This window comes from Sminthopsis crassicaudata, chromosome 4 (genome assembly GCF_048593235.1).
Source record: "Sminthopsis crassicaudata isolate SCR6 chromosome 4, ASM4859323v1, whole genome shotgun sequence".
Lineage (NCBI taxonomy): Eukaryota > Metazoa > Chordata > Mammalia > Dasyuromorphia > Dasyuridae > Sminthopsis > Sminthopsis crassicaudata.
This window is the reverse complement of record NC_133620.1, coordinates 460,063,799-460,088,918: the sequence shown is the minus strand read 5'-3', so window position 1 is coordinate 460,088,918 and position 25,120 is coordinate 460,063,799. Positions and strand designations below refer to the sequence as shown.

Sequence of the window (25,120 nt, the reverse complement as noted above, 5' to 3'; positions counted from 1 at the left end):
GCTCCTGCCGAGCGCGGCCCGGCCCGGGTCAGTGTGGGAATTTAATACCGGGAGCGGAGCCGTTTCTCGGCGCGCCATGCGGGCCGGGGCGGCGGAGGCTGCTTGGCAGACCCCGGGCCGGCCGAACCGCGGAGCTGTCAGTCAGCCGGGCGAGGGAGCCGAGCCTTCTAATCGGCTTGGCACCGCGCGCTGCCATAATGGAGACCAGTAGGTCTCAGTCCTGCGCCATATGCTTAGCTCTGGAGACAAGGCACTTCTGGGGATAGCAGTAATTACTCGTTGCAGAATTAAGTGGACCTTGAAATTAGAACTGGACTGGCGGAAGCAGGAAGCTTAGCACTGTGCTGGAAATGGCTGTTCCCACGGATGCGGCCCCCGCCGGCCCCCGCCGCACGTTCTGGGGGTGGCGGCGCAGCTGTCATTGATTAGTCCGCAACGAGAGCCGGGCGGGCCGCGGACGGGCCTGGAGAGACCGGGCTCCTCTCCCGCGGCCCCCCACGGCCCCCCCTTACCGTCCCCAGCTCGGTCTCGGGGCCCCGCGGCCCCCCTCGCCGCCCCCCGCCTGGTCTCAGGGCCCCCCATCGCCACCCCCTGCCTGGTCTCGGGGCCCCATGGCCCCCCCCACCGCCCCCGGCCCTGTCTCGGGGCCCCATGGGCCCCCTTCGCCGCCCCCGGCCTGGTCTCAGGGCCCCGCGGCCCCCCCCCCCACCGCCCCCGGCCTGATCTCGGGGCCCCATGGCCCCCCCCCCACCGCCCCCGGCCTGGTCTCGGGGCCCCCATCGCCGCCCCTGGCCCGGTCTCGGCCCAACGCAAGCGGCCTTCAGGAGGCCCTAACTACAGGCAGTGGCGGCTCCCAGACAGAGAGCTGGGGGTCCCTGAGCCGGAGCCGCCCCTTGTGACTGCCCCCCCCAAGACACGTGGCTCACCCAGGCCCGGCTCTGAGCGCCCCCAGCTCTGAATCTGCCCTCTCAGGGGCGCGGGAGCCCCGGTCCGTCCCATCTTCCTCCTCCGCTTGGGTCTCACCCCAGGGAACCGAAAGAGCGGCTCTCCCCCTCTCTGCTGTTATCCCCCCTTCATCTCACACGGATGCACATACATACACGCACACAGCGCCGCATCACACGTGTATCATGGACGTACGGGCCGTGTGTGCGCAGAGATACTTTATACATGGCTGCGCAGACGTTGTCTCCTCTGTTACACTGTAATCTCCTTCAGGACACACATTGTATCTTGTCTGTCTGTTTTTCCAACGGCGTCTCACATAGAGGTAGGGAAATGAACCGTGGCTGACCTTTGTCACTCAGAAAACTGAAAGAAAGAAGGGGAAGAAGAGGAGGAAAAACACGAGGGGGAGGGAGACAGAAAGATGGAGAAAAAAGACAGAGTAGGAAATAGAAAAGACAAAAAGAGAGAGAGAAAAGAGATTGTGAAAATGCAAACCAGGAACAAGGAGTTTGTGGGCTGTGGTTCAGTAACTTCTATTTTATTTAGCAAAATCATCACCCTCAAAAATAGGGCCTTGTGAGAAGGAGGGAAAGACCAGAGACGGAGAGGAACCTTAGAGGAAATCCCAGCCAGTCTTCTCATTCCACAAAGGAGGCAAGTCAGGGGTTACGGGACACGCAGGAGCATTGACTTGGAAATGGGGAGGAAACCTTCAAGGCCTCCTCCTCTGACCCAACTTCATTTACAGACAAACAAGCTAAAATCCAGGCCACCCGGGTGGGAGACTTGGAAGTGAAGCTCTGGTCTTCTGACGCTCACTCAGGTTAATTATGAGATTTAAAATCTTCCAAAGGCAGTCGGAGAGCCAGGACTTGGTTTGAGTCTCTATTCCAAAAACACTTTGTTCTTCCTTATGAGTCAATCACCACTGGTCTGTTGCCCACAGTGTGTTCTTTTTAGGAAATGTGGATTTCTTTTCTGGGCAGTCAGGCTGGTTAAGTTAGCTATGACAAATGGTGATTTTTGCTGCCAGTTCCCATTTTCTTAAATGTGAGAAGGTGTGATGGTCAGGGTTTTAAAACTTTCTGGGCGCCATTACTGAGGAAGGAGATTGTCAGATGGAACATGGTTGGAGGCAGGAAGGCACCCTGGTGAGATGATGCCAGGAGACGATCAAGGGAAGGAACGGGGGTGTTTAATGTGAAAAGTAACAGAGATTATCTAGGTGGCCTAGCACCTAGGCCTGAGTTCAGATCCTACCTCAGATATCTACTAGTGACTCTGGGCCAGTCATTGAATCCATCTCAGCCTTGGTTTATTCATCTTTAAAGAGGGGCAATATGAAAGCTTACAAGGTTGTATTGAGGATCAGATGAGATAAGAGATAGAAGTAGGTAGATAGATGAATGGAAAGGATGTCTGGATGGAAGGAAGGAAGGAAGGAAGGAAGGAAAGGAAGGAAGGAAGGAAGGAAGGAAGGAAGGAAGGAAGGAAGGAAGGAAGGAAAGAAAGAAGGAAGGAGGAAGGAGGGAAGGAGGGAAGGAAGGAAGGAAGGAAGGAGGGAAGGAGGGAAGGAGGGAAGGAGGAAGAGGGAAGGAGGGAAGGAGGGAAGGAGGGAAGGAAGGAAGGAAGAAGGAAGGAAGGAAGGAAGGAAGGAAGGAAGGAAGGAAGGAAGAAAAGAAAGGAAGGAAGGAGGGAAGGAGGGAGGGAGGGAGGGAAGGAGGAGAAGGAAAGGAAGAAGGAAGGAAGGAAGGAAGGAAGGAAGGAAGGAAGGAAGGAAGGAAGGAAGGAAGGAAGAAGGATGAAGGAAGGAAGAAGGGAAGGAAGGAGGGGAAGGAGGGAGGAGGAGGGAGGGAAGGAGGGAAGGAGGGAAGGAAGGAAGGAGGGAAGGAAGGAAGGAAGGAAGGAAGGAAGGAAGGAAGGAAGGAAGGAAGGAAGGAAGGAAGGAAGGAAGGAAGGAAGGAAGGAAGGAAGGAAGGAAGGGAAAGAAGGAAGGAAGGGGAAAGAAGGAAGGAAGGAAGGGAAAGAAGGAAGGAAGGAGGAAGGGAAAGAAGGGAAGGAAGGAAGGAAGGAAGGAAGGAAGGAAGGAAGGAAGGAAGGAAGGAAGGAAGGAAGGAAGGAAGGAAGGAAAGAGAGAAAAAAGAAAGAAAGGGAGGGAAGGAGGAAAGTAAGAAAAAAAGAAAGGAGGAAAGGAAGGAAGAAGGAAGGAAAGAGAGAGGGAGGGACAAGAAAGGAAGGAAGGAAGGAAGGAGAGAGAGAAGGAAGGGTAGAAAAGAAAAGAAAAAGAGAAAGAAAGGGAAGGAAGGAGGAAAGAAGGAAGAAAGAAAGAAAGAAAGAAAGAAAGAAAGAAAGAAAGAAAGAAAGAAAGAAAGAAAGAAGAAAGAAAGAAAAGAAAGAAAGAAAGAAAGAAAGAAAGAAAGAAAGAAAGAAAGAAAGAAAGAAAGAAAGAAAGAAAGAAAGAAAGAAAGAAAGAAAGAAAGAAAGAAAGAAAGAAAGAAAGAAAGAAAGAAAGAAAGAAAGAAAGAAAGAAAGAAAGAAAGAAAGAAAGAAAAGAAAGAAAGAAAAGAAAAAAAACAGGAGGGAGGGAAGAAGGAAGAAAAGAAAGTTTTGTAAACCTTTAAGTACTGTATAAATGTATAAATGCTATATCTTGTAATCATATTCTCTTTGGCCTGTTCCAAAATTCTGGGATTATACAAATATAAACATATAAATATAAATTCTCAGGTTATACAGTGCCATCATTCACATTTTTCCCTTGTATGCCAGCACCTGGCACATACTAGACACTTAAGGAAGGTTTAGTGTTGGACGGATGGATGGATTGGATGTGGATGTGGATGTGATTTCTCAATTCTCATTGAAAAAAGGATGGTATCCCTAGATCGCCATAAATTTTCTTAACTCACCTTCATCTGTAACTGAACAATGGTACCCTAGAAATTTATGTTCTGGCCAGTGAAATGTCATTTTTCCTGCCCTCCAGTCCCTCCTGTCTGTCACCAGATGTGTTGGAATGTCCACAGAAAGAGCTATGTGGCACTGATGGCATGTAAAACTACTAATTCACTCCCTGAGATTTTTGTCACAGGTTCGTCTGACAGCCAGATCAGTGGGAGAATGTCTTTTCGAGCATCCCCATGCATCAGTTAGTGCAAGACTCTCCCCTCCCCCATTGGTTTCACAGTTATTACTTTCTTCCTTCAGAAACAACCTAAAAAATATTTCCCTTTAACTGAACTTCTTTTTTCTTTCTTTTTCAGTGTGACAGTGACAGTGACCAGGAGGAGAAGGTAAGACCTATATCAATTGCACTGTACAGTTGGATTCATTGTACCCCCCCACACACACACACACACATCCGTACATCACTGTATACCTGCCTGGTGTTTCCTTTGAAGAGAATGCTTTCTCTTAGAAGTTTATGTAAGTTTTTATCAAGTGTACTTTTCTCTTCTTGAAATAATGCATGTCAGCCATATCATGGGCTTCCATCCCTACATGTTGGATGAGTTAAGGATGGATGGAAAACGACCACTTTAATATTGCTTGCACCTGGCCCATGGGCTCTTTCTTTATGGTTGCAGAATTGTGTTCCCAGAAAGTTATTGTGAAATAAGACGTATAGATAGTAGTTTTCTACTTGCCTCCTCCATCCCTGTACCATAATGGGGATGTAGAAATTGTCAGTACACATTATGGTAATATAAATGTCATTTGAGCATTTCTGTTAACATACTTGATTTGATCTTGTCGTGCACGCCAGTACTTAACTTTATTTGCTTTTCCATGCACAATGGTTTTCTTGAAAGAAAATATTTAAAATTTGTTTTTAAATTGAATTTGGGGGATCCACTATTGGGTGGTGGAAGGGAAAGAGGGAAGTTTCTTCATCAGGTATGCACTGGATTTGGGGGCTCATGACCTCCCGACCTTCGCTTACCCAGCCCAAAGTGGACCAAGGAGGGGAGCCTGTTTTCAGATCTCCCAGACAAGGATCAACAACTACCTGGTAAAGTGAGATATGTTCAATATCCGGCAACCTTAAGTTCTTTGTTTGGTTATTGATCGTTCTTACTCGTTTTCTCCTGCTCTCTCAAACTTATTGGTAAGATTGACTGTAATTTATTGCTTCTCCCATGTAATGAAAAGAAACTCCTCAGAACCATGGTTTCTCTAACTGTTGACCATCTGGTGACAGGGCCTGCCCCAAGCCCAACTCTGCTGCCCTTTCTCTGGAGAGGGCCCTTAGTCAGTAGGGGCTACTGCCACAGGAGACTCTTGGGGTTATCATTTGGGGAGGGGAGTTCTTTCTCCGCGTGCGCTGGGGCTCCTGAAGCTGGGAGCCTCCCCTCCCTCTCGGCTGCCAGCCTGGAAGAGAGATCTGAAGGCCTTGGTTCTTAGCTGCCGTTAATTTGAATTCAGCATATGTAGCCTGTTATAAAATGCGAGACATCATCATTTGAGCAGGTCAAGCATATTCAGATGAAGACAAATGGTGCTTATTTGATTTCCTTAAAATCAGGAAATGAAAAAAGTGTTCTCAGGAGAAATCATGTTCTGCCTGACTAAGATGATAGACCAAAGCGTGTCCCCCAGATAAGAACCGGCTCTCGCCTTGAGGTTTTTATCTCTGAAGGACGGCCAGGACTGTCAGCTTGCTGACATATGCATTATCCATGTCATTTTAAACAAAGTGACCTATGGAAGGGTGCACTGTGCCGTGACATGATAATGGGCTGTTGGATGACAGGTAAAGTACACACTCTAAAGGAGGCCGTGTATTATTCCTTTGTTTAACTGACAAGCCGGCGCTTCCTTCCTCAGACACTGGGATCCTCACATCCTCTCAGGAGGATGTCCGAAGGATGCAAGAGCTGCCTTCCTTGGGTGCCAACGGCTCTGGGGATGGAAGGCTGTCCTTCTGCCCCGGGGACACCCCCTGGCCCACAGACTCCCTGGGACAGTTCCCTTTATCGTAGTGTGGGAGGAAGTTCCCCTGGGGTGAGGATTGTCCCTGGGGGCCTCCTCTCCAGAATTTCACCTTAGCCGGGGTCTTTCTACCAAGCTGGAAGCCAGCTCTGCTGTCCCCACTCTCCGTCTTCTCTCCTAGGTGAGGGGAGGGAAAATGAGCTCCATTTTGTCTGTCTTTTGTGAATCTCTGCTCTGATTCTGAAAAATACATTTTAGAGAGAACACATCTTCTGAGGAAGCGAGGTAGACCCTGCATGTCTGTACTTCCTTCCCTCCCAAAATGCTTGATTTAACAACAGCGATGTACGGGCCGGGAGAGGCTGATGGGTAATTCTGAGTGGATTTTTTAGTCTGCCATCAATGGAGAGAGACTCCATTACTTGATAGATAGAGGTAGTTTCAGAAATGGGAAAAGAGGATGGGCAGGAAAGAAAGGGAATGGATCCTTTTTTTTTGGAAGAAGGGGAAAACAAAGATCATCTTGGCTTAGATACCATGTTGTAATTCCCCATCCCTCTCCAATTATCTTTGCCCTCTGCCATGTGGATGTTTTTTCTCTGGATGGCAGAAGCCCCTCCAGTCTCTTCCTCTCATAATTGGAAGTTGCCACCAAGGCTGGCACTTGCTTGGGCTCTACCTGTCCTTCTGCAAGGTGTTTCTCCTGAGCTTTCGCTTCCTTAGCCAGCAGAGCTCTTTAATTGTGCTTCTGTCTGTTTGGCCCCGTTATCGTGCAGACTGTCAGAATTCTCTTCCCAGGATGCCGTGGCCTTGGATTCATAGCCAAGTTCTGCCCTCTTTCTCCTAGCATCAGGACCGGGTTAGCAGTGTCTCTCCCAAGCCAGCCATGAGTATATCGCTCTTGCAACAACACCCTTCCTTGCCCCCAAGCCCTGAACACTAACAGGGGCCTCTTGGACTTGACATTTGGAGGGTTTTCATAAGTATTGGAAATAGTAATAATTGAAAAGATGCCTCAGTGTCTCAGGATCCCTCTGGTGACTCCCAACAAGGGTGATCACAAAGGCAAAAATGGCGGTCTCCTTGGAGACCCGTTGGGATCCTTTCCTGGAAGACCCGTCGTTCTTTACCCTGTGAGGCTCCCCTGGGCTTCTGCTCTAAAATTAGGGTCCTGTCCTCCACACAGCTGATTGAATTGAGATAAATCATACTCTTCGCCGATAGCAAGCTGTAATTTATAAAATGATACCCTTACTAATTAATGGAGGCAGAGACCGGCAACGAGACTGAAAAGAGCTAAGTGCGGGCAACATTCTTCTTATGGAAAAGGCAGGCTCCTAACTTTGATAGGACACCAAAGGAAATGTCTGTTTTATCCTTGCCTCCTAGCTAGCACATTGATTTCAACTTTCATGCCAGATGAGTGAGGAGATCTTTCTGAGAAGTAGCAATAGATGGGAGCAATGGATAAAGAGTCAAAGAGTAATTGGGAAGACCCAGCATCCAAGGAAAGAGACTGTTATCTAGTTATCCCAAGGAAAGGCAGACAGCCCAGGCTCCTAAATCACCATAATTAAGCATTTAATCACATTTCTTCTTTGAAAATCTGTTGATATCACAGGGAAATACTTTCTTCTGTTCTTGGGGAGGGGGGGGGAAACAGCTGAATTCACTGCCACTTTTGGAGGCAGATCATCCCTTGGAGAGAAGATAAAGAAATTTATTTTTGAGGCATCTGAAAATGATATAATAGAAAATTAGCTTTGTATGCAGTCAAGTCTGATTTCACATATTTGGCCCATGAATGAACCTTGGTAAGACATTTGAGGCATTCTCTGTACCTCAGTTTCCTCATTTGTAAAATGAGGGACTTGGATTCCATGCCTAAAGAGCCCTCCCAGCTCTAAGGAAAAAGAAATATTATTTAAGAGATGATCAGAGCCACAAAAAGGCCCTTTCTCTCCCTCTTTTTCCTGTTATGTCCATGTACAAGGGCCTTATTCCATATTGGGCATGAAATGTAAGCCATCCTTGAGCTTTTTAAAAAATACCTGTTAATCTTAGAAGGCTTTGAAAACCAAGACCAGACTCTGAGATCTGGTCCCTTCACCCACTCATTCTTTTCTTCCCAATACAAATCTGTTGCTGCATTAAAAAAAAAAAAAAAAAAAAAAAAAACAGGGTGAGAAATTACCGAGAGAGTGTTACAAGTACCTCCAGCTGCCTGGAAGCAGGCAGCGATTCACACTTTTCCCAAGGTGGAATCCCACTCCATCACATTAACTCATAAGATCTAGATTGTCGGATGGCCCAGCTCTTCCCAACTTTAGGGAAAACTCAAGCAACATGTAAACATGGCACTTTTCGCAACACAGATCTGTTCTGCATCTGCTGGTTCCCGCCTCCACCATTTCCACTGGCAGGAGTAGCCCCATCTTACTAAACCAAGGTGCCGTCACAGTTTCGGGCTAGAATTCTGATGTGTGGATTCGTGCGCCATTTTGTGTGTTTATGTTACCTTAAATTCATTGTGTAAATCAGTAGCTCTCAAAGGGGGTACAATAGGTTTCACTAGACATGTTGTCAAATTTGGGGTGTTATATCATTCCATAATTCTGTTGGCTGTCAATTTTGCAAATCCAGCTTGCACAACGTGATAAATAGAGCAGTTACAAAATAGGTGAAGATCATTTTTCACGTGTGCTCATTAGCTTCAAAACACACAAGATCTTGAATTTGCAAAGATTTCAGCTAAAAATGGCTGCTCTTACCAACAGGAAACTGAGCATGTGCAGATCTCAGTAGCCTTCCATATTTTTTGCCAGCCTCAATGTTCAACGTGTTCGGAATCCTGCCAGCAAAGAATTTTGTGAGCAGGAAAAACAACCACCGCCATAGAACCTGATACATATTGGGTGACAAATCTCACCTTTCTTTTGCTTCCTTTTCTCTGGTAAACGCCGGAGTCTGCAGATAATATAGCCAGCATTTGAAGGATGTGTTTTCCAGAAGTAGAGACGCAGGCAATGACCTGCAAAGCTATCTTTTCCCTTGTATCCACTGGAATAAACATTTTTACTCTTTTGAAAGTCACCTTATAAAGTGCTTTCTTAAAACTCCCATCTGCCTATCAACTCTCTCCTATCAGTCTTTCGGCTGGGTAGAGGCCAAAGCCAACAACTATACTGTCCCAAAAGGATTAGGTGGTGATAAATTGAATTACACCCTTATTCAACCTTACAGATAGGAGAATTTGTCAGAGAGAAATATTCACTTTCCATTGAATGTCTAGTACTGCTGGAATTTTGACTGCTTGAGAAACAGGCTTGAAAATGTGTTTATTTCTCCAAGCGTGGGAAGGTGTATAAATAGTGTGGAAGATACAGAGCCCCAAGGGCTCTTAGAGGCCATAGAATCCAAGCACTTCATCTGACAGACTAGGAAACTGAGACCCAAAGAGCTTAAGTGGCCTGTCCCATTTCCATTTTTTTTCTTTTTTCAGCTAGAAAATGAAACAAGGGAATAGACCCTACCCTGATCCCAGTCTGCATATGGCCAATGAGTGACTCTAGAATCATCAAGATGGAAACCTGGAAGTTGGGCGTGTAGCGGCTTTCATTGAGGCACAGACTCCAAATTTGTCTTTTTCTTTTAATTTGGAAGTGTTCCAAATGACTGTGGGACATATACAGGTTCTAGAACCCAGCAAAGGGTCACAATTGTTAACTCTCGATCCCGAGTTTGGTTGGAAATAGGTTATTTCTCTTGCTAATGACTTTGACCCAATTACATTTGTTATAATTTTCCAATGTGGAGGTAAAAGGTTCAGGAGAAAAGTAAAGATTCATCCCTTAATAACCTAATAGTGCATTCAGATGGACAAAGCCCTGCATTTAGAATCAAAGGCCCTGGGTTTCAGTCCTTGCTTTGTCACTTGCTAGCTCATAGAATTGAAGCTGCAAGAGACCTCAGTGGCCATCTGGACCAACTACCCCATTGCACAGATGAGGAAAGTAAGACTCAGATTAAGTGACTTACCCAAAGTCACATAGATCTTAGTGGGAGGATTTGAACGTGGGACCTCTGGGTCTACTGTCAATGTTCTTTCCACAGTCTTCATCATTATGAAGAATGTTACTTGAGAAGGATTCCCCCTTCACTATCTGCACAAGCTGAATCAAATCACTTAATTCGTCTAAGTCTCAGTTTCCTCATCTATGAACCAGGAGAATTGGACATAACAACTTCCAAGGTCCTTTCTCAAACTCTCTTTTCATACTGGAAATACTGAAATACAGATGACAGAGAAAGAAGGCCCCAGATATATCGATATAGAATGATCTCAAATCGGAGTTTTCTTCCTTGCGTTTCCTTTATCTCATGAAGGGACCCAGCCGATTGTTCAGACCCCCTTGGACATGGATGCATGCACTGGACAGCTTTACCTCACACGCATCCCTCTGGGACCTCCTTACTGAAAGAGACCCTTGTATTTCAGCCATCTGTGTAGACCTACCTTCCTCTCGGTTTACCATCTTTTTCAGGCTTTGTCTATGTCTTGTTCTACTGGAAATTTTCCTTCCCTCAGGACTTAGTTTTCAGTTGGGGATCTTTCTGGCTCTTCAATGAATTCTGGTTTCCATAGTGGTCATCCAGAAGACCTCTTATTCCTCCAAGACGGTGTCTGGGTCAGGATGACATTTTGTTGTTCTTCCAATTCTGGTCATTCTTAGAACAGCATATTTCCAGTTGGCTTAATTACCACTTATCCAAACAAAATCCCTTTTAATTCTTCCCTAGGATTAAATTCCTCATGCATAATTACTTCAAATCCTAGATCTCATTATGTATAGCTTTCTTTAATAACTATTCAGAGCCAGACTCCAGGCTGGTCCCCAAATCCTCTAAGTGTATCGTACAAGGTATCTGTTCTCTACCTCTGTCCCTGGGTGTCTGAAAGGCATTACTGACAAGGAAGGCTACAGAGGTTCAAGTTTTTACTAGATTCTAAATTGAATGGAACAGCACAATCCAGAGGGTTCATATAATCATTAAGAACAAGACATTTCTGATTTTAGTTTTATTGATGAACTGATGGGACCTGCAGTGGATCGGTTACAGGAAGACAAGGAATCAGGGAACTTCTCTATGATTTGTAGGTGGCTTAGCAGAAGCTGTCAGATGGGACTGTTGGAAGAGCCGGGTTTTAATTTCAAATTTGTCACAGTCAAGCTAAGTGACCTTAGCCCCGTCACCTGAATTCTCTGTAACTCACAGGATGGTGAATCTAGACGTGGTAGGAACACCAGAAATCCTCCATCCAGGGATCTTCCTCCGAAACCTCTTCTAAATTAATTTCATCTTCTCTAAAATGAGTAGGTTAGGACAAGGGACCCCCTCCAAAATTCCATGATCCTTTAATTATCCTCTGTCATAGTTATGGAATAAACCCTTTGTATGATATTAGGAGAACCTAGTTCTATTTTTGATTAGCCCCAGTGCCTTTCACAAAGCAGACAACTAATGACTTCTTACCCAATTCACATCCTTTTGTTATTTACTCTGGGTAACTCGTGCTCTCTCTTTCGACTTTAACTCATCCTTTTTCTGGATTCCATGTTCCTCCCGTTCTGGAGCAACATTGATTGCTTCCTACCTAATTAAAGAAAGTGTCCAATTTTCACTCTTGGTATCACTCCTGGAGCAGTAGTGCTCGTGACGATAAGGAAGGAAGGGAACCTGTTAGCTTTATGAGATATCCTGGGCACCCAGAAGCACCAAGTTTGGGTTTTTGGTTTGGGTTTTTGTCTTATTTTATTTTGAGGAGTTAGTTTGTAATAGAAATACAATAATGGTGAATTCTGGACCCTTAGCTCTTTTGACACTTCTGTGATTGATATTCCTCTTCTCTAGTCCAAATGACCTTATTCTTTGTCTCATGCTCTTAAGACATTTCTTTTCTTCCTCAGTCATTACCATGCATATGGTAATCTGTAAATTATTTATAGATAAGTTTAGATAAAAGCTCCTTGGGATGGAGGCTATTTTGGGGGTTTTCTATATATGTATATATATACATACACACCATATATATATATATATATATATATATATATATATATATATATATATATATATATATATATATATATATATATATATATATATATATATATATATATATATATATATATATACCCTATATATGTGTGTATACCTATATATGTGTATGTATGTGTATATATATATACCCTATATATATGTGTGTGTGTGTATGTATGTATATACCCTATAAAATAATTTGCATATAATAGTTCAGTAAAAAAAAAAAAAAAAAAGGCATGCTGGGTTGCATTGGATCACCTCATCTTCTCAAACGTCACAGGTTCTCTCCTTAGAACAACTTACTGTGTCAAGGTATTCTCTGCAAGTCCCATAAGGTCATAGTTTTTAAATGGAGGTCATGCAGTCCAAATCTTCTTTCAAAAATTGATGATACTGTAGATCTTTGCTAATTCCTTTTTAGGGCCAACCCACCATGGGGTACTCTCACCTCCTGGCGTCTTCCCTTTAATGGCTTCTTCCTCCTGGTTAATTGTGAGTTCTACTAGGGACCGAGTCTTTCCCCTTATTATTACATATTCATTTATGACTCTGCATTGTATCTGCTTGAATACGTGAAGCTATTTTCACATAAAATAAGATCCCAAACCTTTGTAATCTGAAAAAAAAAAATGGTGAGTCAACTGAAACACAGAGTGGGAGGGGGAAGGAAATGATTGGGCCAAACAGCAGGACTTAGATTGGAACTGAGCTCATAAAATCCTAGATCTTGAGCTAAAAGGGACCTTAGAAGCCATCTAGTCCAGCCTCTGGTTCTGAAGATGAGGAAATGGAGGCCCAAAGTGGAGAGGAGACCCAGGCTCCCTCAGCTAGCAAGTGTCGGGAGAACGGTTTGGAGCTCGGCCATGTGCAATATACATACTATACTATACATATTATTAATTATATACTATATATTATATACTGCATCTATGCTATATATACTATATTATATATATTATAAATTATACACTTTACATAATATGCTATATGAATTAATTATATACTATATGTAATATAAATTATATATATCTTTTTAGGTATACTATATCCATTATGTCCTGTGTACTATATCTATCCAGATATACTACATCCTATATGTATTATTTATCATACTAAATCTATCTAAATAATACATATATTATTTGTACTATATACTACTATATAGTACAATTTACTACATGTGCTATATACCATATCTAGATTTCTAGACTATATATAATATATATTATACTGATATATATAATATATACTATTATACTAATCTATACTGTATTAGACCATATGGACTACATGTTATGGACTATATCTGTCTAGATACATACTCTCCATATGAAGTATATAATCTACATAGATTATATCCTCTGTCTAGATATCTAGATTAGATGTAGGTACTATATGCTATATACCATACCTTTCTAAATGTGCTCTATACCATATGTACCACATATCATATACTCTAACTTTCTGGACCTAGATGGCTGGAGAGGCCCAGATTTAGGCTCTGGCCTTGGAGGGAATCCTGCTGAGAATTCTCTACGCCAGTGAAGGCCCGTGTCGGGTCCCATTAAGAGAACTCTAATCTCGCCTCTGTCCAGCGGCCCTTTCTTGGGGGGAATGAAGACGACACGTCCTTGCCCTTGCCCCTGCCCTTTTCCAGAAGAGTTTGGACTTCTGAGTGCTTACATGCCCGCCCAGCGGAGAGAGGGGTGCACGGAGCAGGCCCCTGTTAGACCCATGTGACAGGTGAAGTAGGGTCCCTGCGAATTTGAACCAGCCACAGTGGTCTTTCCACAGTAAATTACTCTTTATTTTTTTTCTGTTAATAAAGCCTCATTTTGGACTATTAACAGTCCTAAGCAGGCTTTCCCTGGTAGAATAAAAGTTTCTGGAGGACAGGCGCAGTTTCTGTCATGGAGGCCCAATACTTACACACACTCATTGGCCCATGGAGTGGTTCATGCTTCTTAATTGATCATTTGGAGCCTGAGCCCAACAACTAGTAAATCAAAGAGCCAGATCTGCTGTTTTACCACCCTGGGCTCCTCCACAAAACCAGTTACATCTTGCTGACAGCCCCTGTATCCAGGCCTGTTTGAGATCCATTCTTAAACCTCTTCTTCCAGAATGTGTGTGTGTGTGTATGTTGTGTGTGTGTGTGTGTGTGCATGAGTGTGTGTGTGTGGGGGGGGGTTTACCACCACAGAGATGTCACCTTGAAAACTGTAGACCCTTCCAGAGCATTTCCTGGTCAGGAAGACCCCCTACTGGGTGGGGACCCCTACTGGGTGGGCCAACTTTGCTGATCCTTTCCAGGGGTCAGCACACACTCTCCTCACACATTTTTCTAGCTATTCACGGCTCCCTTTTAGAATATAATCTCTTGGAGGCCAGGCATTGCTTAATGTTTCCTCTGTATTATTAGGGATTAGCATGCAGCTGGTGCATAATGAGTGCTTGTTGCTTAAGAAAGGGGCCCCTAGCCTGATCTCCACCCCAGGTGTGTGCACCCAGTCATGTGTACATTAGAGATCACCGGCCTCTGGGACGGGTCCGAGGCTGAAGGGGGCCTTGGAAACCATCCATCCGAGCCCCGGCAGGCAGTGGGGTCGGCTTCCATAGGCGCTGTCTGATCTTGAGCGGCTCACCCTTCTGCCTTGGGGTCTGAGTTTATGAAGTGAGGGGCTCGGACGAGGTGCCCCCCCAGCCCCCGAGCTGTAGCTCCGTGGTCACTGAAAGCCGAGCTTAGTGGATTGGCCGGATGGGGGCCCCATCCTCAGTGACCCCCTTTTCTCCCCCCCCCCCGGAGGTCGAGGCAGTCACCACCCATCCGAGTTGCTCGTGTCCATGTAAAAGATTACGTCTTTGCCACCAAGGGGAGAGCAGAGTGTTTATCGTCTGGAAGCGTGTGCCGGCTGGGCTGATTACGGCACCTCGCTCCATCAGCCAATGATTTGTCCCGTCCTTTATCATCTGTGTCACTCAGCCGAGCTGTCTGGGCCTGCACCGTCGCCCCCTTCCTTTTTGGTACCCATTTCGTGTAGAAAATTTGTATTTACTTTGGGATTGTAATTTGTTCCTCATGGATAATATGACCCTGAGCGGAGCTGGATCATGGGTTAGTTGAAGTGATATTTTCCACTAATGGTAGTCGTATATCATTGCTGTCAGCTCGGGTTAGGAGGCAAGCATATTACAACTCCATTTTACCTCTGCAGGCATCTGGGATTATTTGCCATAACCGAGTATGACATGACCGCACTACAGAGTGCATTAAAATTTTACTAGCTTCTCCGCCAAGTTCCCTGGCTCCAGTTTATGCTGAAGGCGGCTGGACTGATGAATACCTCCAAGGTCCTGACTGCCTTGCCTTGCACCGAGGGGGCGGTGCGGGGCGGGGCTGTGGAGATCCCCCCTCTCCTCCCGCCCTCCAGGAGACCCCTTCCAGAGGCAGTTGGAGGACTCCCAGGTGGGCACTCCCCGGATCCCTGCCTCTGTGGGGACCGAGCCCCGTGGGGACCGAGCCCCATGGGCCCTGGAGCCCATCAGAGAAAGCACAGGGAGGTAGGGGAGGACGAGGATGGAGAAAGGGCACCAGCCTGGGCCAGGGGCTTGGAAGAGCTGCTGCAGTGGAGTGATGTCCCCAGCCAGCCTGCCAGGGAGGAGGGGGAGCAGTGGGCGCCGACAGATTTCTCTGCACCTTCCTTACTAGCTGGGGAGCAATTATTATTCTGCTCTAGAGCCCAGCTTTCTTCCCTGAAGCTTGCGGTCCTTGGGCGGCAGGTCACAAAGGTACAGAAAGGATCAGAAGCAGATTTTGAACCCAAGTCCCTGGATTCTAGAGTTACTGCCCTTCCCCCTGTACCATATTGTCTATTTTCATTATTATATCAAAGAAAAATGGATTTTAAGATGAACAGAGTTATACTTATCTCCCAACTTGCAACCAATGGAAGATCCAGAGGACCCAAGGTAGGGTCCTAAATTTCAGTTTTTCCGGATTTAAATTAATGAAGAATCACTTTTTTTTTTTCTAGCACTCAATTTAACTTTTTGTTTTTTAATATCTTTGCAATGCAAAGATAATTTTTAACATCCATCCTTGCAAAACCTTGTGTTCCAAATTTTCTCCCTCCTTCCTCCTCTAGGTAGTAAATAATCCAACAGAAGTTAAACATGTGCAGTTTTTCTAAACATATTCCCATATTTATCATGCTTAGCAAGAAAGATCAGATTAAAAGGGAGAAAATGAGAAAGAAAAAAGCAAGCAAACAAACAAATAAAAAAGAACAACAAAACAAGCAAACAACAACAACAAAAGGTAAACATACTATGCTGTGATATTAATGTTCACAGGGTATAGGCATTTTAGATTTTTAGGATCATTCCATATTGCTTTCTGAAGTGGTTAGAGCATTTGAAAGAAAACTAGAGGGTCTTTTTTTTTCCTGTCTAAAATATAAAATGAAGTTGTTGAGTTAAGAATGTTGATTTCCACCTCCTAAAGTTCACAACCATTTTACACACACACACACACACACACACACACACACACACACACACACACACACACACACACACACACACACACACCCTTGATTTTTAGACCTTGATTGCATCAGGTCCAGAGGGACTGACATAATTTCTCCTTTGGCCTTAGATTCAGTAATTCAGAGAGTAAAGGAAAAGAACAAAAGTATCGATCCAATCATTGAAAAGTAATTATCCTCCTGAGTTGGTCTGTTTAGAATGCAGCAATAATTTTAAATAATGCCTTCCCCAGAGGGAGTCTGGGGGCCAGGCATTAGATACTTTAGTTTTTTCCTCTGCTCTCTCTTTCAAGATGGACCCCCACCACCATAACCACAAAAACAACAACCACCATCTAGTAACTTCAGGATTTATCCAGTAGCTAAATAGCCAGAAAGATTATTCCCTTTCTTAAAAAATACCTTATTTTTCCAAGGAATTCTTTCTATACAGGATTTCTTTTCATCTCAGATGCTTCTCATCATTTCTTTGGTCTTCCAAACCATTCCTAAAAACTAGGCAAATGAAGCCCATTTCTTCGCAAATTCAATAGGAGAAATGTGCGTTAAGCACCTACTATGTGTATAGACACTGGAAACAGAGACAAAATGTACAAACTGACCCTGCTCTTTAGGAGCTTACGTTCCCCTGGGAAAAGATGGCATGGACACGAATAACAGAAATTAAAATATTTAAAATAATGTCTAGGCAGGTGGAGGATGAGGGAGGATGCTCACAATTCAGTGGAATTCTTAGGGATTTCAGGCATCCTGGCCTTCATCTTGGATTCATGTTTAGAATTCAGGAGGGAAATGGCATCTGCATTTACCTGAAATTTAGCATTTCTTTCAATATTTAAAAACATTACTTCACAACAAGCCTCATAATATTCAGAACCGTACTTGTGGAGGGAACCAGGACCAAAAACGGTGCAAAACCTCAGGACATAGTTTTTCTTCTCAGCTCCAGTGATTGCTTCTCACTTGCGACACCATTTACATTGCGTGTGGGCATAGCTATGTGCAATGGCTTCATCACTAAAACGAAAGCTTCTGGAGGAGAGGGGCTGCATTTACCTCTCTTTGCCTAGTAAGTAACATGGAACTTGAGGGGGCCGTCAGTTGGGGAATGGCTGAGCAAGCGGTGATGTGTGATTGGTTTTGGGAAAACGTGGAAAGATTTGCACACGGTTGTGAGGAGTGAAATGAGCAGGACCAGGAATCTTACTGTGGAGTAACAGCAATATTGTTTGGAGAATAACTGCGAGGGGCGGAGCTAGTCTGAGTCTGAGTATTATAAATATTCAAACCAACTACAAAAGTACTAGCCAGAGAGGGAACTGAGCGTTGGAAGTGGGCACAGTTGGGTCACACAGGCCTTTGGGTGTGTAATGACCACCTTCTCTAGTGTGGGATGGGAAGGACGTGAGGGAGACGGTTTAAAACTAAGCATTTAACACCACTAAAAAATAAAAATAATTTTTAAAAATGGCACATCAAAAGAAATTTGCCCTTACAGAAAAAGATGTTTTCTATATTTTTTGGGGGGGGAGTTATTGATTGTCTGACATAAAGCCAAAGGATTACCTGAAATGGACCTCAAAGGCTATCTAATCCTCATTTTTCAGATGGGGAAACTGAGTTCCAGAGAAAGTAAATAATTTTATTAGCTCAGAGCCTCATAGGCCATCTGTTCATCATTTTACAGATGGGGAAGCCGCTCTCCAGAGAATAGATGACTTTTTTAAGATTATTGGATTGTGGGTCTAGACATGTACACATGTTCTGGTCTTCTCATTTTACAGATGGGAAAACTGAGGCCCATCTCAGATCCCAGAACCAGTGTTCTTCTCACTGCCCCACTATTGTCTCACTGAGTGGCCGTGACCTTCGGTGAGTGGGCTTTTATATGCCCTCACTGCTTGTTTCTATCATCCTCACTGCACGAGACAGTATTATTATTGTTATTACTAACACTTGAGAGGAATTGTGGGCTTTTAGACAGCTGTTATGGCAGTGGAAAGAGCCTTGGGATCATAGGATTTGGGTTCAGATCCAGATTCTGACCCTGGCTGTCTACATGGGCTTAAACAACTTCTTGATCCGGAACCTCACCTTTGCTAATCTGTAAAATGGGGAGAATGACTCTTGAGTTACTTATCTTCCAAGGCTGTTCTGATCAAATTGAACTTTTAATTGTTCTCTAACAGAATTCTGTTGAATAGGAACCCTTCCACTCAGCAGACATCATAGATAATAAACCCTCAGAAGCCGATTAAAGTTGGACAAGCTATTTTACCTGAGTTCCTCTGAACCTTGATTCCTAAGGGGTCGCAAGGCTATATGACTTGCCCACAGTCTCTTAGCTACTGTCAGAGGCAGGATTTGGGCTCAGGTGTTTGACCTCTCCAAACTAAAGCCACCCAACGTTCCATTTTGCTTTATTATTTAGCATAAAATGGGCTTCCCTACATGTCCTCAAATCAGACTCTAAACCTGGAATCAGTTAATATTTTTTTCAGTAGTTTAACCATAATGGCTGGGAAAGTTACTCCCAGGGTGCTCTAAGGTAGGCACAGGGGGAGGCTTAGTACTCCGCCAAGCCACCCAGGCACCAATTAGTAAATTACTCCTCCAGGATGCTAAATAGCACCCACTGGCCTGAAGGAATTGCATTCCTCCCAAAGAGCCTAATTTACAGCCGGCCCCCTGGTTCTTCCCATAGACCATAATACCTCCTGAAATCCTATCCCTTAGGGTGGAAGCTCAGTGATGTCATCTCTAGGCTGGGAATTGGAATTCTAATTTCATGTTTTCTGCTAAATCTCTGGAGAGAGCTTAGACCATTAACCCATCCAGGGCTTCTGAGAATGAATGAATGAATGAGGAAACAAATGAGTGAGCAAATGAGGTAAGCTCCGAAATCTTGTAACTCTCCAATATCTAGTTAAGGAAATCTCAGTATCTCGAACATTGAGGTACTTAGTTTTGTTATCCAGTCATTTTTTTTTTCAGTCACATCCAGCTCCTCCTGGCTTCATTTGGAGTTTTCTTGACAAAGTTTGTCATTTCCTTTTCCAGCCCATTTGACAGATAAGTAAACTGAGGCAAACAGGATTAGATAACTTGCCTAGAGTGCTCCATCCCGGCTGCCCTGGGGTACTTGGCAAATGTTTATAAACGAATGAAAAAACTTCTCTTAGGATCAAAGTGCATTTTCCTATTGGCTTTGGTAAAAGCCATGAATAATGTAATCACCATGTTGTTTTGTTGGTGTGTTCTATAAAATTCAGTCTGTTTCTAAATATTTACTGAGCCATTGATTCAGAGATAGCAATTTTTATAGATTTGGGCCCTCAGAGAGCATCTAGTCCACCTTCTCTCATTTCATAGAAAGGGTAGTAATAATAAAGTTAATAAACATCAGAAGCAGAATTTGAACCCAGGACTCCTGGATGCCAAACCAGGGCTCTTTTTTACTCCAGTGTCTCCGGTTCTCAGACTTCCCTCCACTGCCGTCAAGCACAGCTTTCCCAGCTTGTAGCCAAATAGTTACTTAAATTATCAATTACTCTTCAAAGCTTTTCTCCTTTTTAATTTTTTTTTCCCTTAAAGGGAGCCCTTTACTAAGTAGCATTTGGCCCAAAGCCTCTCCAGATCATTATACATTCTGGCTGTTCTCACCGTGGTAACATTAATCAGAATGATCTGGCTTGCTATTAATGTGGGTGTCATATGTAATTCGGGAGGAATTCTATTGTAATTTGGCATTAATTAATGCCCACTTATTGTAAAGCATTAAATGATGCCGGCAGCCTCACTTCTGAACCAAACAGGGAGCGCCTTTCCCAGAGAAGCGACTGAAAAAGGGCCCTAAACCCTCAGCCGGCAGGAGCTCTGCCCCTCAGGGCCGGACCGGAGTGGAAGCTCGGCCCGTTTCCTTTCATGCTGCCATTTCCTCACTGACGGCGTGCCCTCGTCTCCCTCCATCTGTTTTTTCGGGGGGTATAAAGCGTGTCCTTATGTATAAGTCGGTAAGTGGATAGAGCACGGTGCTGGAATCGGGAGAACCTGAATTCAAATCTAGCCTCACTAGTCATGTCACCCTGGGCAAGTCCCTTCACCCTGTCTGCCTCAGTTTCCTCATCTGTCAGGTAAGCTAGAGAAGGACATGGCAAACCACTGCAGAATCTTTACCGAGAAAACCCCACATGGGGTCAGGAAGAGCCAGACAAAGTGAAATCTCTCGATAACAAAAACGCTGTGGGGGTAGAAATTATCATCACCTCCAAAATCCAGTGGTACCCGAGAATGAGGTCCTCTGATCAGCAGAGAAATGTTATATATGGAGGCCATGGGTGGCTCATCTGAAACAGCTAAGTGTACCATGAAATCTGCTAAAATCCTACTGATAGAATCAGTCAGCCCAGTGCTTAAAAACTTACAAGAACTATACTGGGCATTAAATGTCAGCTTCTCAAGAAGGAGGACTTCCATTTTTGTCTTTGTCTCATCAAAGGAGGCTAGAACTTAGTGGTCTTCTCCACTCAACCCGTCAATCAGTGAATAACCATTTATTGAAACTTATTCTGCGCCAAGCACTATCCTAAACATCAAGCATACAAAGAAAAATAAAACCTAATTTAATTTTGTTTTGAGGGATTTCAAAAATTACAAGGAACAGGGCATCTTAGCATCTTAGTGCTGTCTAATTTGACACCTCCCATCGCTAAGAATCCTTTCTACAACATCTTCTCCGAAGTGGTCCTCTAGTCTCCTTTCAGTGTGGAGAATCTCACCGAGGCTGCTCTTTGTAGCTCAAAGATTTCCGGTGGTAAGGATCCTTAAAAGGAGCCATCTGCTCCAGCCCGCTCTTTCTACAAAGTGAGAAACTGAGTTCTTGAAAAATAATGTGAATTGTTAGGAATTACCAAGGAACGAGGTAATTGTTAGGAAAGTTTTTTTTCCCCTTTTCATGGAACCTAAATCAATCTATCTTTTATGTAATCGATTATATATATATATATATATATATATATATATATATATATATATATATATATACACATACAAATATGAATATATTATAAATACATGTAAATAAATATATATAGTGTCTATAAATTATTTGTAGATATATATTTGATATATAAATAAATGTATTTGATTGGTTGGAAGATAGATTGTTAGATTGATATTTTATTTATATATAATATATATATATATATATATCATCTAATTAACCAAATATATATGCATCTATGTGTGTATGTATATACACACACACACACATATACATGCTACCGGCCATGGGCCAGGTGTTATAGCTAAGTATATGCTAAGGATAAAAAGAATTTAAACAGTCCTGCCTTGCAAGGAACAGATCCAGCTTAATCCCTCTCTCACATGAAGACTTAGATTTAAAAAATAGCAATATGTACCCCCCCCAAAAAAAAGAAAGAAACAAATCCCGGGCTCTTGTTCCCGTGTTTCCTCCCGGTTTTTGCCCCTTTCCCTTAGCCGCTCAGCTGTGCCCATCACGTCCCGGTGGAAGCCGGAGAGCCCAGTCCGGGCTCTGTTGTTGGGATGCTCTCCCCCGCCCGCAGGTAACCGCAGAGAAGGAGCCTGGAAAAGGCAGAAGGGAGAGGCCTGAGCAGCATCCAGAATTCGCCGCCTTCGAGAGCTGTTAGCTGTAGAGAGTGGGCTCTCGAGTGCGCTCCCCGTCCTCCCCAGGCCCTTCACTGAAGTACCTCTCTTCTGCTGGAGGCCGTGGGCAAGGGGGAAGCGAGCACTGTCAAGGCCGAGCTAGAGTGGGCCCCAGTAATGCTTCAATTCACATTGAAATGATTTCTCCTGCCTGGTATAATTTCACCTGCCCACAGTGCTAAACTTCTATATTATACATTTCTGTCAGGATGTCAGAAGAAATGATAAGCCTCCTTGAAACTGCAACCTCTATTACATATTAAGACGGCGCACCAAAGGGTTTTTCCCTGCTCCATTTCGGAGATTTTTAGTACGGTCTCTCAAGTAGAAAGAATACCCCGCTCCGTGACCCCATCCTCCTGGAGAGGAGAGATGGAATCTTTTCTTAAGCTGACTCTCCTGTCTATTACACTGTCAAAATTCAAGGTTTTTCTCCCCATTCGGAGGTTTCTGTCAAAAGATGGGACTTTGTTAGGAGAGGAAATTGCTGCTTCTGTTTTTCTTTTTTTTCTTCACAGGAAGTTGCTTTTCCAGTAGTGGATAAGGGGAAAGGTCCTCATGTTCTGACCTTGGGCAGGTACCTCACAGGACCTCCATTTCCTCATCTATAAAATTAGGGCCTTGGGACAGTTTTTAGGGTCTCTTCTCTTCAGAAGGGGTCAGTGCTTAATTCTTTGACCCTAGCTTGAGTTCCAAGCAGTGAAAGGAGTCTGGTTCCCTCTTCCCTTTTCTTTCTGTCTTTTTTTCTTTCTGAGGCAGTTGGGGTTAAGTGACTTGCCCAGGGTCATGCAGCCAGGAAGGGTTAAGTGTCTGAGGCTGGATTTGAACTCAGGCCCTCCTGACTTCAGGGCCGGTGCTCTATGCACTGCGCTATCTAACTGCCCCTGCCTCTTCCCTTTTCTAGAAATTTTTTCTAAGGCCATTTTGCTAAAGGCACATTCAAAAGGCCATTCCCCCTCCTGTGCCTATACAAAAGCCATAGGGTAGTTCCACGTTATCAAAGCCTTCGACTGTACTGAGACTTTGGAGATCATGGCGTGCTGGGGTAGTGCTTAAAGTGTTCTGTAGGACCGCTTGTTCTATGCAGATTTGGAAACTGAGGATCAGAGGGATGAAGGGCCGGAGTAAGTGGTAGAAGCAGGGTTTGAACGCGGCTCCACATTCTGTCCTGTGTGACTAAAGGGGCGCCCTCCTGAGTGATTATCTCATTTTGCAAAAAAGAAAACTGGATTATGAGGGGATAAAATATTTTACTCAGGATCATTCATTCCTGACAGACCAAGATTTTAACCCGGGCCCTCCATCTTCACATTTGATGCTCTACCATGTCCGCGTGAGCTTGCCTTTTTCACGGCATTTATTGCTAGATATCTGGACACCATGTATTCCTTTATATCAGTCTATTATGTGAGACTTTGAAAGATCCACCTCACATTGGGTAATCAGACGTCTCGGGAACGCCCCAGAGGAGCAGCCAGATTCATAGATCCCACTGATACGAGGCTAAGCAGTATCGGGCCCCTAGGAACCTTTGTCAAGGCGACATTTCTTCCACTTGGTCAGAGCAGGACCAAGAATACAAGATGGCAGGGGATTGCTTTCTGTCCCTGGCTTCTCCTTTCCCCAAAGGGAAGGATGGCCATGGATCAAGTCTCCAGAGCCGAGCGCCAGTGGACGCTTGGCTAGCAGGGGATCTCTGTCTTGGTTCGGACCCTCTCCCTGTCCCTGGGCTTAGTTGAAGTGATCTCAGTGAGGAGGAAAGAATTAAATGCATGGGAAGCTCCGTCTCAACAGCTTCTCTCCCTTCCCCTTCCTTTTTCATTTGCATTTCAGTCTCTGTCACACCACTGGGAAAGTATTTAGTCTTGTTTGATCCTGGGACTTGGATGATTTTGAGTTCCCTGGACTTTGAAGCAGTGGATGGAGTGTTACACTTTTAAGGGAAAAGACTTGGATTCAAGTTCTCCCCCCCAATATGTACTCTAGCCTCAGTTTCCTTATTTATAAAATGAGTGTTGGATTCAATGTGTCTTAAGTCCATTTGAGCTTGAAGTCTCCGGCCTTCCGTCTGGGTGAATGTTATTTCTTTCTGGTAGAATGGAAGCCTCTTTTTTTTTTTTTTTCAATCAGTAAACATTTATTGAGTGCCTGCTATATTCTGGGCTCTTTGCTAAGCCCAAAGATACAAAAAGTGGCAAAAGACAGTCCCTTCCCTGAGGGAGCTTACAATATAAGGGAGATAAACAAAGTGCAAACAAATATATGTCACAGAAGCTAAAAGCAAGATTGATAGGAAATAATTAACAGAGAGGTCACTAGAATTAACATGAAGCCTTAAATGGAAAGATTGCTCCCATCTAACCATCCCTAGTAAATCATCCTCCTAGTCCCTCAAGCTGTTCCTAAGGCTTATCAATTTCAGAATGTAAGCCTCTTGAGGGCAAGGCTTCTTTTGTTTTTGTCTTTGAGGTTCAGCTCAATGGCTGGAACTTAATAAATCTTGCTAAAGCAATAATGAGTCTCAGGATGTTAGAGTTGCAAAGACCCCCAAAGGTAGTTTAACACCCACATCTAAGAGGATTCCCTTCAATAACATACCAGTCATTAAACTTAAAGATCCCCAATGAATGAATGAATGGTCAGGGAAACTGGAATTAGATAACTATTCATTGAGCTGCAGATCCAATGTGGTTTCTTCCCCTTTCTCCCAGAAGAATAAACCCCCAGAACTCTGGGACATGTTTGAGGAATAGGAGAAATCTTAAATGATCAGAGAAAAGAGTGTCCATTTTAGGTATGAGCCAGGCCTGCCCTTCTGCAAAATGCACGAGCTCGGGAACTTCAATAGCTCAGGAAACATTAACCCTGAAGTAAGAGGCTTAGGAAAGCTACCATTGGTGACC

At 44.1% G+C, this 25,120-nt stretch overlaps 1 protein-coding gene across 6 annotated transcripts in view; it reads left to right on the top strand.

Moving 5' to 3' along the window:
* AUTS2 (activator of transcription and developmental regulator AUTS2) overlaps window positions 1-25,120 on the top strand; it is a 1,090,636-nt gene that overhangs the window by 744,761 nt on the left and 320,755 nt on the right. For all 6 annotated transcript variants that reach the window (XM_074263989.1, XM_074263992.1, XM_074263990.1 and 3 more), the window contains one exon: window positions 4,212-4,241. In XM_074263989.1, coding sequence (XP_074120090.1) covers window positions 4,212-4,241 — 30 coding nt within the window. The remainder of the gene's footprint in view (window positions 1-4,211; window positions 4,242-25,120) is intronic.